The sequence below is a fragment of the Acinonyx jubatus genome, chromosome C2 (genome assembly GCF_027475565.1).
Source record: "Acinonyx jubatus isolate Ajub_Pintada_27869175 chromosome C2, VMU_Ajub_asm_v1.0, whole genome shotgun sequence".
In the NCBI taxonomy this organism is placed as follows: Eukaryota; Metazoa; Chordata; class Mammalia; order Carnivora; family Felidae; genus Acinonyx; species Acinonyx jubatus.
The window spans coordinates 142,071,121-142,086,673 of record NC_069384.1 but is presented as its reverse complement, the minus strand read 5'-3'; the positions used below and the strand labels follow the sequence as shown (position 1 = coordinate 142,086,673).

Below are 15,553 nucleotides of genomic sequence, written 5' to 3'. Positions count from 1 at the left end.
ACCTCAAGTCCCCTCCAAGGTATAGTGGTTCTTTACCCTTAACCGAGTGGCTTGGAATTTGCTCCACATGTAGTTTAAGATTGAGCCAGAGACATACACAGAGTTTATACACCATGAGGCTCACCTTCTCTAGCTCTCAACTTGCTGGGATTTATCCCTTCCCCTCCTCTTACACCATCATGCACAAATACCAAGTTTTCTAAGTAGTTACACCAAACCCTGTTTTTGGTCCTTCAGACCAGTAAGACTAGAGGGTTTTAGTTTGTTTGCTTATTTGGTCAGAGTTGTAACCACCCTACAGGGTGGAGACCCACCCGGTACTATTCCCTTCCTTCACTGTGATTCGTCTCCGATTTCCACTTGCTTTCTTGTCTACTCTCCAATGTCTTCATATAGTTGTTTTTATATTTTGTTCATAGTTTATAGTTGTTTTCTGCAGAAACACATGTGCAATAACAGCTACTAGGCCATGCCAGAAACTAAACTTCTGTAACAGACTTTTAAATCATATCAAGTTTATAGGTTACATATAGTACTGTAGGGTGTGTTTTGCAATGCACTCACTGAAAGTAAAAGCAACTATTTTTCTTGTTTAATAATATGTAATTTGTCAGGGCACCTCAGTGGCTCAGTCAGTGAAGTGTCCAAGTTCGGCTTAGGTCATGATCTCGTGGTTTGTGGGTTTGAGCCCCGTGTCAGGCACCGTGCTGACAGTGTGGAGCCTGCTTGGGATTCTCTCTCTCTCTCCCTCTCTCTCTCTCTCTCTCTCTCTGCCCCTCCCTGACTCATGTTTTCTCTCTCAGAATAAACTTAAAAAATAATAATAAAATTTAATTTGTCCAAAAACACCTTTTTGTGCTCTGCTTATTTTTTAAATTGGATGTTCACCAATTCCTTACAGGTAAGAAGTCTATAAATTAAGGATAGCAAACCTTTGTTACACATATTACAAATATATTTTCCTAATCTGTGAACTTTCTATTATGTTTGTAGTGTATGAACATAAAAAGGTTTTATTTTTTATATTTAAAGTTTTGTATTATTAAATATAACATCTGATTCTTTAAAGTTTTTTTTAAAAAACTACATGTTCATTACGGAGAATTTTTTAAAAATCCATTCTATAAAAATGAAAATTACCCAGCATTCCTTCTTTTTACTCTCATACCCTTTTATGGCTGTTTTTTTTAAACATCAGGTATACTTCCAGTCATCTGGAAGTCTGTTTAACATTTTCTGCTGAAATTGACATTATATACATTGTACGACCCAGAAATCCCATTTCTATGCTACAAATCATAGCACATCCATATAATGGTACTATATAGCAATGAAAATGAAGGAACCATTACTACTGACAAAAACATGGATGAATCTAACAATACAATGTTGAGTAAACAAAGCTAGACACCAAAGATCACACACTGTATGGTTCCATCTAAATCAAAACAAAGGCAAATTAATCTATGTAGTTCTCAGGCAAAATGTGGTTGATTTTAGCAAAGGAGAAAAGGGAGAGCGATTAAAAGAGGGCCCACAGAAAGCTGGCTTCTGGTAATTTCTATTTCCTGACTTTAATTCTGGCTACACATATATGTTTACTGTCACAATAATTCATCAAGCTACAAACTTGTTATTTGTGCATGCAAGATACAAAAAAGCTTATGTTTTCATTTTGAAGAATATAAAAAAGCTATGCAGAGGAAAAGAAACCTATTATCCACCTTCTTTATCCCATGTTTCCAGATACTTACTACATTTTGGATGTATTTTTTTTTAACATATATTTATAATGGTATTCGAATTATACCAGGTACATGATATTTTTAAAAACTTTAGAGACACAGAGAGAGAGAGAGATGGAGAGTGAGTGGGGGGGGGGGGCCAGCAGAGGAAGGGGAAGAAGGGGAGGAGGGGGGGGGGGAAGAAGGGGGGGGGAGAGGGGGAGAATGTCAGGCAGGCTTCAAGTTCAGCGTGGAGCCTTGATGCAGGGCTCAATACCACAACCATGAAGTCATGACCTGATCCGAAATCAAGAGTTGGATGTTTAAATGACTGTGCCACCCAGGCACCTGACGCTGTTTTTGATTGATCCCCTTCATAGTATGCGAGGCAGCCACTTCCAACTGATTAAAGTCAGCATAGATAAACTATATTTGCAATGTCTGACAATTAAATGGGATGTTAATTCCAGCACTCAGCTGGGAATTAAGATACCTGGATTCTAATATCAACTAGGACATATTAACAAATCCTACGATACTGAATAGGTAACTTAATCTCTTCATTGTGGTAGGAGACCATAACCTCATATTCCCCTCAGTACTTAGCACCATTATTTTCCCCACTAGTACTGAAGCATAGTTTGTTAAATTAACAAATCAGCGCAATTATGATTTGCTCTAGAAGGGAAGTGGTCTATGTGGAATCTTAAAGGAAAACCAAGAAATAAAAATGTTAGCTTTTAATCTAGCATCGTTCAAGTTAAAATTGTGTGCCAAATGTACACTAGGAGAACTTGCACTATTTACATAAAAATATTGGAAAAACACCAGAACCACCGCAGTTGGATAAACATTCTACTCCTGTTTCCCTTTAAAACAATGATTAATTTTTACTACTGTTTAATACAATGGTTTCAAACTTACATGCCTAATAGACATCTCAAGAGTTAACCTGTCCAAAACTAAACTCTTAATATATCAATCACTAAAAACTGAACTAAAATAAAATAATTTCTCCACACACATTCTTCCTCATCTGTGCTAACTACAATTTCATCCTTTTACTTGTTCAGGACAATAATAGGGAGTAGTTATGTCTTTCCTTGTGGCCTCTTATCTTCAAATTATATCTTGGATGTGCTCATTCTATTTTTTAAGGTTTATTTGGAGAGAGAAAGAGAGAAAGTGCACACAAGTGGGGGAGGGGCAGAGAGAGGGAGGGAGAGAGAAAGAGAATCCCTAACAGGGTCTGTGCTGTCAGCACAGATCCCAAAGCAGGGCTTGATCTCATGAACCGTGAGATCATGACCTGAGCTGAAATCAACAGTTGGACACTCAACTGACTGAGCCACCCAGGTGCCTGGGATGTGCAATCTCATCATCTCCACTGCTTGCCACCCTTTTAATCCACCATCACTTGCCTCTTGGATTATCACAATCACATTCTTAAACCGGTGTCCCTGATTCTGCCCTTGTCCCTACTGCATTTATACTTAACAGAGCAGTTGCTATTAAACAGTAAATCAGACCCTGTCTCTCTCCACTGCTCTAAGCCATCCGAGTTTTCCATTTCTCTCCCTAGTACCTGTAAGTCCTCGGTACTTTATTCTGCCCCCAATCACCCTGCTGAACCCCTCACTTTTCCCTCTCCTCCTCACTCATTCCACCTCACCACAGTGATCTTTCAGGTGGTCCTCAAACATGCCAGCTCTGTCTAGTGCTTCAATGTCTGCAAGTACTGTTCACATCACTCTTCCCAGAGACGCCTGCACATCTCACTCCGTCACCTGTCACAAATTTTGTGCAAACGTCCCTCGGTGAGACCTACGTGGCCCACCTACTAAAAACTGCTGCCCCATTCTAGCACCAGTGCTCCCCACGGCCCTCACTCAACTTTAGTTTTCTCCACATCACTTGTATTTACTTATAATAACCTACAATATTTATCTCCCTCCGTTGACATGTAAGGTCCATAAGGGTAAAAATTTTTGTCTGCTTTATTCACTGTTCGCATAATGGTGGCTAGGAAATACTCACTAAACATTTTTGAATGACTTATGTTCCATATAACCCTCAGGTTCCATTCAACTGTTTAAAGGAACGTGAAAAGTCTGCTTTTGCTTATAAAAACATATTTTAGTGATACAATCATTGACTGACACTAAAATATTTGCAAACAGTATCATCAAATATAAACACATTGGAGAAACCAATATATTAAAATGTGATCTCAGATAAACTTGTTTATGGACCTCAGATTAAAATTTCTGTATCTGTTTAATTGAATGGTACTCCAAAAATCTGAGTATAATTTCTCTTAAAGTGAAATATTTAAAATTCTTATAGCAAAACCACTGAAAGGCAAGGTATAGGAAACCAGGAATATAATAAAAACTTGCTAATGAAGTAACGGCAGAATAGTTAGCTTATATTTTGTGTTAATATTTATTCACTGTAACGATATTTCTAAGTTTCAAGTTATGTAATTCTTTGCTTTTGTGTTCAAATGTACACTTTTCACACTTAAACCTTCAAAAATAAGTTGCATAAATTAGTTGTTTAAAATATTAAATTCATCTGCCCCGACAAAATTCCCAGCTAATTCAGTCATTTAAAGATTTAGCATTTAAAGGTTTAACTGACTTCAAGGCTCCTGGGTGGCTCAGTTGGTTAAGTGTCCTACTCTTGGTTTCTCGGCTCAGGTAATGACCTCACGGTTTGTGGGATCAAGCCCCGAGATGGGCTCTGTGCTGACAGTGCAGAACCTTCTTGGGATTCTCCCTCTCCCTCTCTCTCTGTCCCTCGCCTGCTCTCACTCTCTCTCAAAATGAACATTTTTAAAAAAGATTTCACTTACTTCTAAAACAGATTGCTCTTTTCTCTGTGAGAAGAAAACTAGCCAATTTATTCAAGACTATTTATGTACAATTATAATTTTATTACACAATTGCCTTGTTATTCAGAAACAAGACAGTCATAATAAGCCATTAAGTCCTACAATACAGGCATGAATTAACAAATGTAACTGAGAACCACTAAATCAATGAGTAACGACCACTACATACTTTGCTCAGTTGTTTTAAAAACAATTCAGCTGTGTTTGTCAGATATAGGTCTCTTACATGCAGCGAATGTCATGACAGCAGGCCTGATAGGCATACACAGAAACTTACTGGCAATTAATTTGTATTACGTCCATGGCAGACAGCGGGGAAACATGGTGGGACTGACACTGCCATCCTCAGAAAAGCCGGTTTGTGCGGTTGGCCTTTAGCCGGTGCCTGACAACTTGGATTTGGGGAGTGTTCCCACCATTCCCTAATTGCTAAGAGTGGCTCACCGTGTCTAAACTGTTTGTGCAAACCATATGGTTTATGCTGAACACCTGCTTTCCTTCTGGGAGTCTGAAATTTTGGTAATGCTAACCAAAGGATGCCCATGTGACAAACTCCTCATAAAAACTCTGTTTCTAATGGGTTTCCCTGCTGGACGACATTTCACCCATGCTGTCATAGTTCAACACTGGAGGAATTAAGCACATCCTGAGCGACTCTATTGGGGAGAGGACTCTTGGAAGCTTGAGCCTGGTTTCTTCCGAACCTCATCTCATGTGCCTTTTTCCTTTGCTGGTTTTGCTTGTGTCCTTTGCCTGTAATAAATCTTAGCCATGAGTAGGAGTATGTGATGAGTCCTGTGAGTCCTCTTAGCAAATCACCAAACCCAGCAGGGGTTGTGGAGATCCCTGCCACAGTTGCAGGTGCAGAGTTCTTCTCCGTAGAGCTGTACCTTAATGCTCTGTATTTCTATATATTTTTCTATATATTCTCCGTAGAGCTGTACCTTACTGCTCTATATTTCTTAGAGTACATAGCATAACCTTATACATAACAGATATGAATCATGTTTGGAGATTTTATATACTACCCTCCTAGTCTATCCAAAATAGCTGCATTTCCACTTCAGCGTTCGTCAACATCGGTGAACTACTAAATGGCAAAAATATATGTGGCAATAATAGCACCATTCAAACAAAGGAAAAGTTTTTGGCAGGTTCGAGTAACACAGTTGGATAGATTGATTACTTTGACCATCTGCAGTCTACAGCCCTCCAATTTGTTTTACGAATGTTTTGGTAGTTTTCTGCCTGTAGACATCCTAAAGAATATCCAAAGTATTCTTAATTTGATTTTATCGTCAGCTCACATTCTTTGGGATTCAGCAAAATGTGACATATTTAATTGCATGTGACTGACAGAAGTCAGGCAGTTTTTCAAGCTTCTGTGTTCACTACTGCTCTGGAATGTTTCAAAGAAGTGAACAATCCATGCTTCCTTATGCTTTATATAATTTCTTTAGAAGTAACCCCACCTGGGGCACCTGGGTGGCTCAGAAGATTAAGTGTCCACCTCTTGATTCTGGCTCAGGTCAGAATCTCTCCGTTTGTGACTTTGAGCCCCACTCAGGGCTCTGCACTGACAGTGAGGAGCCTGCTTGGGATTCCTTCTCCCTCCCTCTCTCAAGAATGAATGGATGGATGAATGAATGAACAGTAAAAAAAAAAAAAAAAAAAACCAACAAAAACTAACCCAACCTCTTGGCCAGAAGATCAAAAAGACTGCAGCAGAAGACACTGATACAGAAGAAACATTAAAATAAGGTAAAAGAAGACCCAAAGGCTGAAAGGAGTTAGTGGGCAGGAGGATACACCTAGGTTAAAGACCGATCCAGGCCACCCCTGTACATCCCTGTACAGGCCACCCCAGTACATCCCAAGAGTACTTTCTTGGTCTTGAAGTGTCGTAGCAATAACAACAAAAAAAGCGTTTTAAAGCAAAATTCATTATCAAACATGGAAACTTTATATCAAATGCCAACTATACAATTCAAAAAAAGCAACAAAACAATGAATTTTTACAAAACAGCAATTCAGGGACTCTACCTCTCATGGACTATTTCCAGAAGAGAAACTGTAACATTAGAATGCATACTTGACTAATATATACATATGATCTATAGTATATATATGACAAACTATATATTACATACAACATATATGACAAGTGATATTACTAACATAGAAAATAGAAATCATTAAATTACTAACATAGAAAATATAAGTCATTAAATTAGCAAAGAGTCAAACACATGGAAAAAGTCACGGGGTGGAAGTAGCCTCCAGAGGTCATCAAAGCATCTTCCTTTTAAAACACCACACGTTGGTAACTCCCAGATCCAAGAAAAGCAATGATTCTGCCATCACACTTGATGGAAGAGAATTTCTGTTTTGGCTTTTGGGAAGTGGGGATACTGGGAGACAGGACATTCTAGAATTTTCCTTAAGTTCCATTCCCAACATAGTCAGTGATCATTGTGCTAACGTCTACAAATGCACTTTGGTAATTTACGTCAGCAGCTCTATTCACCGTCAATATCACTGGCAAAAGAAGAATATTACGAAGTTTCATTTTCTATCCAAATCAGTTGATCACTTGCTTTTCTGTTGATACATGTCCTACCAACAGTTTATGATCTTGTCAAAGTTTATGTAATAACAAGATCAGGATTTTCAATTCTACATCTAATCTCTAGGTCAAGCTACCTTTACTCATCAAATCAAAGTGAAATTCCAAAAGAAAACGTGAGGAGTACTACTTTTCTTTTCAGAAAGAACACAAAAAAGCCTATTTTATAAAGACAAAGATTGTCATGTTGACACCAGTTTAACACAAACACTGCTTAACTGTCACCCAAAAGCTGAGATTTTTCTTGTTTCAGGTTATAGTTTTCACTATTTTGAAATCGTAAAGTTACTGCGACTTTATAGAAATCCACTGTAGAATAAGGATTATGTAATTGTAAATAAAAGTTAAATTTCAGAAGTATTAAGGTATGTAACAATGAAACATTCGAAATGCGATCTGCTACTTAAGACAAACTTTAATTCTGTTTAAACATAAGATGAAATGTGCAACTCAGACTAAATCAGTGTATAGTAAAAACCAATAGTGTATATATAGATAATGAAGGTATCATGGAAACTGGTTAAAAATTATAATGAAGAGAGAACTAGTAAGAATATAGCAACCTGGCTGAAATTGATATTCATTAGGGTACTCGTCACATCAATAGGGAGCATTTGGACTCTGTGGTCTTTATCAGTGTCCCAGCTGGTAATGGTTGAAGGTTAATGCCTTACCCCATTCTGTTCAATTTTCTATCCTAATTAGCCCTCCAAATCTATAGCTGTGAGCACCAAGTGTCTGTGCTCAAAAGAAACTAATTAATGCTAGCAAATTAGATCAAGTCCAAAGATCCAACAGCCAAACTCTTAGTTAAATGCTCCTTGTTAATAGGAAGTGTAGCTGTCAATAACTGCTGTTGGTGACTATAATGAGGCATCTTTCTTTCATTGAAAGTGATTTCATTTCTCTTTGTCCCTGGAAAAGCTGTTCCATTCCCTTCACAAACCTAAGTTGCTGGCAGTCTGACCCAATTCTTATGATCAGCTGGGTTGAAATGACATGCAAAAAAAATCAAACAGAAAAGCTTTCCTACATAATCAGGTTTCAGGCACTTAGCAGAAAGTCAGATCACTTATTAAAATTCCTATATCTTTATCCAAGAACTATACAATTAGCACACATAATGCTTTTATATAAAATCCTATAAGTATTTAATAAAGCAAAGGCCGTAAACAGTAAATAAACTACAAGGGAAGTGTCCTGACTCTAAATTACATCTTATTGTTCAGTTCAAATGCAGCTGTTCTGCTACTACATAAGCATATGATACCAGTGTATGTTCTTTACTAAATCACATGGTTAGGCAGGAAGAATACTAAAGATTATTGTTTATAAAATAATCAGTTTTAGATTCTCTAACTCTGTTTTGGACCACATGGCCTAAAAAAAAAATATATCAATATACGATTATCTATAAAATATTCAAATATTCAAAAACCAATAGTTAAAACATGTTCTCCTAGAGACAAATGCATTGAAGTAACCCAAGCAGACCTCAAATTTTAAGATGCTTTCAGTCTTCTGAAGATTTTAAGCATATTTAAAAAAAACAAAAGCTTAACCAAGGCAATGCCTGAAAAACTTAACTTTTGATAAAGAAGTGATGAATCGCTAAATTCTACACCTGAAACCAATTTTACCACATCTGTAAACTAGAATCTAAATATTTAAAAAGTGAAGAGTAAAATTTTTCTGTAGCATTATGATAGTAGTTGTGCAACACAAACTAATAAATATTTTAAAGTTATACTCTCTTTCCTTCATTTCAAAAACCAAACACACAGTTACATTGACTAAGAGTAAGCAAAGGCAGTTCTGAAACCCAAACTCTAATTATTCTACATTTTCATCTGAACCATGTGAGTAAAACCTCAATCTATAATTGAATTAGCTAGGTTTATTTCATTCTAGATATCAGAGAAATGTGTTAAAAACACCATAAATATAGCTCATATTCATCACTTTGGACCAATTATCAGTAATGAGTAAATTTTCCTAGTAGTGACAAGTTAACCCTGTAACTTCATTACACGTTGTAAATTTTTTTCCTCCCTCACCTGAGTCAGGATATTTAGTTAGTTATTTTTTAAGTTCTGAGGCAAGTGGAGGATTACCTCTTGAGATGATCAGCATGACACCTGCCAATGCCAGCGTGGCACCAAACCCTGTCTGCAGGTGGCAATGGGTTAATTTCTCCTGACACCTGGGGGTGTGGGTGGAAGGGAGGTGCTCTGATTAAACAACTAATTCACGGTGAAAGCAAAGCTAGTATCGCAGAATGATACTATCAACTTATTGATAATATACTTATTTATGGATGGATTTAATTTAAATCTAATTTATGAATGGCTCTCAAACTGGAATAGGTCATAGGAAGTCATTTAAGAAACAGAAATGATCATCACACAAGGTCCGCTCTGAGAAATTACTCTTTCACTGCTCCCATCGATTCCAAAGGTCATTCTCAAAGAAGAAGAGCATCAAAGGGACAGAAATGTTCCCAGCATCCACACGTTGTTGACACAGTCCCGAAACACAGTTGACAGAGCCTGGCTCTCCTGTCGAGAAACTTGCTATGGAACTGCAGCCCATCGTCCTCACAAAGAATCACTGAGGTCCCTCAAGGAGGAAGAGACTACAGGGAAAAGTGGCTCCGCAGCTAGAAAAACAGTCTACATCAGCAGAACTTTGCTACTTCTTTTAGATGGCCATTCCATGAGGTAGAATGTCTTAAAAGGGCCTTTCTGCAGCAATACTGCATCTGCTTTTCTAATTACCCACCCTTTGTGGTCTCATTTTTCACCTTCTGCTGCTCCGTTTACATTTTTTCACTAAATGTTATATATTAATCAACAATTAGCTCTAGATTTATAGAATACAGGAAGAATTCACGTTAAGAAACATTTTCCAAAGAAACTATGTGCGTGTGGGTGCCTAGTGCATGCATTTACAGAAATATCTTTCACTCAGAGATGTAAAATACAGAGAAGTAAAAATAAAACCAAAAACAAAAAAAACCCAGCCTCATTGTAAGTACTACTGGGATTCCATTAACAATTCAATAATAGACAATGACCTCAAAGAAAATCATCTTAGAATATATATGTCTGTGTGAATATGTTGATGAAGAAAAAACAGGTACAAGTTACATTTGATGTTTCTTCTTTCCCTATCAAAAATCGCCAGAATAACTTGTTTCTCTAAAATACTCATACCAAGTTTTTCTCTACGTACAACTGTACTTCTGGGAAAAAATATTTTTTCTTAGTAATTTGGGAGAATATTTTTAAATTGTAAATGAATTGAACACCGTCTGGAAGTTCTGAAAGCTGAAATATTGGTATCTCAGTGAAAGGGTGAGAAACAATTCATACATATTAATTCATTGACTACTTGACTCTAAGGCTAAGGATTAAATTCAGATCATATTATAAAAAATGTATTTGATCTTTATATGAATATTTGAATCTTACCTTGAACTTGTTCAGAACATCTCTCTCGGGCTTTCTCTCTCATTATTTTAGGGATCAAAACATCCTTTTCAACATGTCTGAGATGTTGCTCTGGAAAAAAAAAAAAGATCTTTCTTTAATATAGTGAAGTTTCAATTAAATCACCAGTTTAGGGAAGAAATAAGCACTCTGGTTTATTCAAAATGAAAGCCTATACAAACATACTAAAAACTGACTCTTAAAACCTCATAAAATTGTGGCTATTTTCGTCACTAAAAATCATTCTAAATATTTCTTATACACAACAGAAAAAAATGTGGGACATAGACAGTGTCTTTCTAAAAATTTCTGCAAGCTATATTGTAACACTTTATTTGATAACATATTCCACGCAATCTTGTCAAAATTAAAGTCATAAACTAAAACAGTATAATTTTGCTTTTTAATACAATCCACAAAAAGAGAATTTTTATCAATAGTGAGATCCAAGGATACATGAAGAGATCCAAGATTAAGAGATTCTCAACCTGGTAATCAGAGTAGCCTAAGAAACAAAGAACCGTCAGAAGAAGAAAAAGTAGAACTACATGTGCACATAAAAACAGCATGTGAGATTTCTGTGCATTTTAAACAAAACCACCACAATTAGACTAAAATGGTAGACAGAACACCTGCTTCAGGGTCCTACCAGTGTCTTAAATTCATAGAGAGTCCTGAAAAATAAAAGCTACTCCGATGTAGCTTGGGCCGGTGTCGTCAGAAAAATCAAAATGATCAGGAATCTCTTTGAAAGACAAAAGGCAGATGAGATCAGATTAAAGGAGGTAATCATATACCCACAGGTTTTTCCGAGGGAAAAAAACTGATGCCAAAAGTAGGTACTGCTCCATGCACCGAAGCAGCAAACATGGGCAGCAAGAGACTTCCCTGAAGAAAACCAAAGCATAATCGGTTGAAATACCTCAGTAGGAGCAAATGGATCACCTCTTCTGCTGCCTCCAGACCCATGGGTAAAAGAAGTAAATACATGTATCTATCCCCAAAGGGTCAGAAAATTTCCCAGTATCTAGCGACACCTAGGAAGACCAGGAACCCCTCCACTTTCCCTGGTACTATGCGACTCCTAACAATCTCTGGATGCAGGCAGCTACGAACTGATAGAGAATCTGCAGACAGTGTAAAAGGGCATGTCAAAAAGCAAACAAAATCAACAATAAAACAGCCAAGGATCACCTAAATTTGATGGACAACACAGTGAAAGGGAGAAACCAACTGTAATGAATCAATAAGAATCCAAATCTTGAGAAGAGAGTAAAAAAAGAAAAAAAAAAGATTTTAGAGTAAGTAAATATACTGAGGTAAATAAACAGATGTGAGTCCTCAGACAGAAATGGATCAGAGATTACCTACGTGCACTTTGAAATGTCTGAAGCTCAAAAATCCGAAAAGCTTCAAAAGGGAGAAAACACTACCCTCACCGTGGAATGAGCATCAGATTTACATCATGTTTCACTGGCAAGCCATGGATGCATGAAGACAACGGAGAAGTAACCTCAAAGTTCTGAGAGTGCATTATTTTATAACCAAGAATCCCCAAACCAATTAAGAATGAAGTTCAGGTATGAAGGGACTGAAACATTTACCTCTCGCATACCCTACTAAAAAGAAGGGTATTGTTGTCTGATAAGCCACTAATCAAACATGGTGGTATAAAACAAACATTTTGTTATAGAGAGAGATCCTACAGGTTAGTAATTTGGAAAGGAAAAGCAGAACTGACTCACTCTGCCTCACAGTATCTGGGACCTCATCTAGAAGAGTCAAATGACTGGTATTGACTTCAACAGCTGCAAAAGCTGAGTCTGGAAGACCTACTTCGAAGAGGACCTCTTTCTTCACTTGTGTATTTGACATCTGGGCTGAACTGGCTGACGAACAGGCCCAGTGAGGACTGTAAACTACAGCACCTACACAAGGCCTCTCCATTCGGTTTGGCTTGGCACAGTAACAGGTAGGTCAGGACAGGTAGGAATGTGAAAAGGAATTGTCTAGAGAGTAAGTGTTTCAGGAAAACCAAGTGAAAGCTGTAGGTTTAACCTTTCTGACCCTGTCACAGAAGCCATGAAGCATCATTATCATTTCTACGGTAGGTACTACACTGATCGGGTCGCCAAGGACAGGCTATACCCAAGGCTATACAGGGAAATTAGGTCGCCATTCTTTCTTGCAAGGCCACATTACAGAAGAGCATGAGGAATGCAAGATAATGCTGTGACCTTTTTTTTTTTAATTGTGTTTTTTTTTAAGTTTCTATATTTTGAGAGAGAGAGAGAAAGAGGGAGAGAGAGGAGAAGGAGCGCAAGCGAGCACAGGACGGGGGCAGAGAGAGAGAATTCCAAGCAGGCTCTGCATTGTCCGTGCAGAGCCTGATGCAGGGCACAAACCCACAAACCACGAGATTAGAGATTATGACCTGAAGTTGGACACTTAACCAACTGAGCCACCCAAGCGCCCAATGTTGTGACCTTGGTAAAACAAAATCTGCCACAAGAAGTAAGAGAGAATATCCTCAGGTAAAATAAAAATGAACTCATGATGCACAAATGTAATATAAAACATGAATTTAAATTTATATGTTAAAACTACAAAGTATCTGAACCATATCATCAATTAATTTGACCCATTTATAGAATATTCCACTTAATAAGAGCTGAATATTAACCAAGATAAACCATAGTCTAGACCATGAAAAATATCTCAATAAATTAAAAGAATTCAAGTCCTACAAAGTATGTTCCCCGACACCAACGTAATTAAGTTAGAAATCAGTAACAGAAGGATGTCTTAATAATCTCCAAATATTTGGAAACCAAGTAACACACTTTAAAAAAATTTTTTAATGTTTATTTATTTTTGACAGAGAGAGAGAGAGAGACAGAGCATGAGTGGGGGACGGAGAGAGAGAGAGAGAGGGAGACACAGAATCCAAAGCAGGCTCCAGGCTCTGAGCTGTCAGCACAGAGCCCTACACAGCACTCACACTCACTAATTGCAAGGTCACAACCTGAGCCAAAGTCAGACGGTCAGCTGAGTGAGCCACCCAGGCGCTCCCTCCACCTCCAAATAACACACTTTTAAATAACCCATGCAGCTAAGAAGCAATCAAAAGGGAAATAAACTATTTTGAAATAAATGAAAGTGAAAATATATCATAATTTGTGTGAGACAGTTAAAACAGTACTGAGAGGAAAATCTGTAGCACTACAAGTCTACACTGGAAAAGAAGAATGGTCTTAAATCAACGACTTAAGCTTCCACCTTGAGAAACTAGAAAAAGAACAAACTAAACACAAAGCAAACAAAAGAAAAAAAATAATAAAGATCAAAGCCAAAACAAATAAAATAGAAAATAAACAAAATGATACAGAAGAGCAATGAAACCAAAGCTGGTGCTTTGAGAAGATTATTAAAATTGATAAACCACTAGCCAAGAAAAGACAGCTATCACAAACATTAAAAATGACACACATTTTGGGGGCGCTTGGGTGGCTCAGTCAGTTGAGCATCTGACTCTCGGTTTTGGCTCAGGTCATGATCTCATGGTCCGTGGGATCGAGCCCCATGTCAGGCTCTGCATTGACACTGTGGAGCCCGCTTGGGATTCTCTCTCTCCCCCGTCTCTCGGCCCCTCCCCCACTTGCATGTGCACAGGAGCAGGCTCTCTCTCTTGAAATAAACTCTAAAACAATGATTTTTAAATGATAATGTACTCAAATAATCTTTAAATATAAGCCAATAAAATTAACAGCACAAACAACCAAAGCTAACTCAATAAGACATAGATAGAGAACCACTCCAGCCCTGTATCTATTAAAAAAAAATGAATCAGGCCGTCTGGGTGGCTCAGCTCCTTAAGCATCGGATTCTTGGTTTTAGCTCAGGTCATGATCTCACGGTTCATGGGTTCAAGCCCTGCGTTTGAATTTTATCCTGAGGAAAATGGGAAGATGCTACAAATTTTTAGGCAAGGAAAACCTTCTTTCATTTTCACTATGCTGACAGTGCAGAGCCTACTTGGATTTTTCTCTCCCACTCTCTCTCTCTCTGCCCCTCCCTGGCTTGCTCTTTCTCCCTCTCTCTTTCAATAAATAAACAAATAAACATTAAAAAAAAAAAAAGGGAAATTGAATCTGTAGTTAAAAGCCTTCTCCCAAAAAATAATTCCAGACATAGATAGCTGCACATTAATTTGACCAAACATTTAAAAAAGAAATAATACCAATTCCATACACTCTTAAAAAAATTGCTGAGGCCAGCATTATCCGGATACCAAAACCAGGCAAAGACATTAAAGAAATCTATACTATCCCATCATAAGCATAGATGTAAAAATCTTAAAAAAAAAAAAAAAAAAAAAAAGAGTGGCAATTTAAAATCCAATAGTATATAAAAGGATAATACTTCATGACTAAATGAAGTCTATTCCAGGACTGCAAGACTGACTTAACATTCAAAAATTGATAAATGTAATTCATCAGATTAAAAAGCTAAAAAAGGAAAAACATACGGTTATCACAACAGACACATAACATACATCTGACAAAAATCTAACATCCATTCCTAATAAAATCTCTCAGTAAAGTAGCAACAGAAGGAAACTTCCTGAACATGATAAATAACATCTACAGAAAAAAACCCACTTGCAGATGTTTTCCCCCTAAGATATGGAACAATGATAAAGAAGTCTGCTCTTGCCACTTCTACTCAGCATTATACTTGACATTCTAGACAGTCTAATAGAGTAAGAAAAATAAAAGATCTATCTAGAAAATCCAATAGAGTCTACAAAAAAGCT

General features: G+C 37.3%; 1 protein-coding gene across 1 annotated transcript in view; it reads right to left on the bottom strand.

Annotated features, from left to right (window-relative positions):
* CMC1 (C-X9-C motif containing 1) overlaps positions 1-15,553 on the bottom strand; it is an 87,468-nt gene that overhangs the window by 50,161 nt on the left and 21,754 nt on the right. Inside the window, exon 2 of the mRNA XM_015083773.3 lies at positions 10,720-10,809. Coding sequence (XP_014939259.1) covers positions 10,720-10,809 — 90 coding nt within the window. The remainder of the gene's footprint in view (positions 1-10,719; positions 10,810-15,553) is intronic.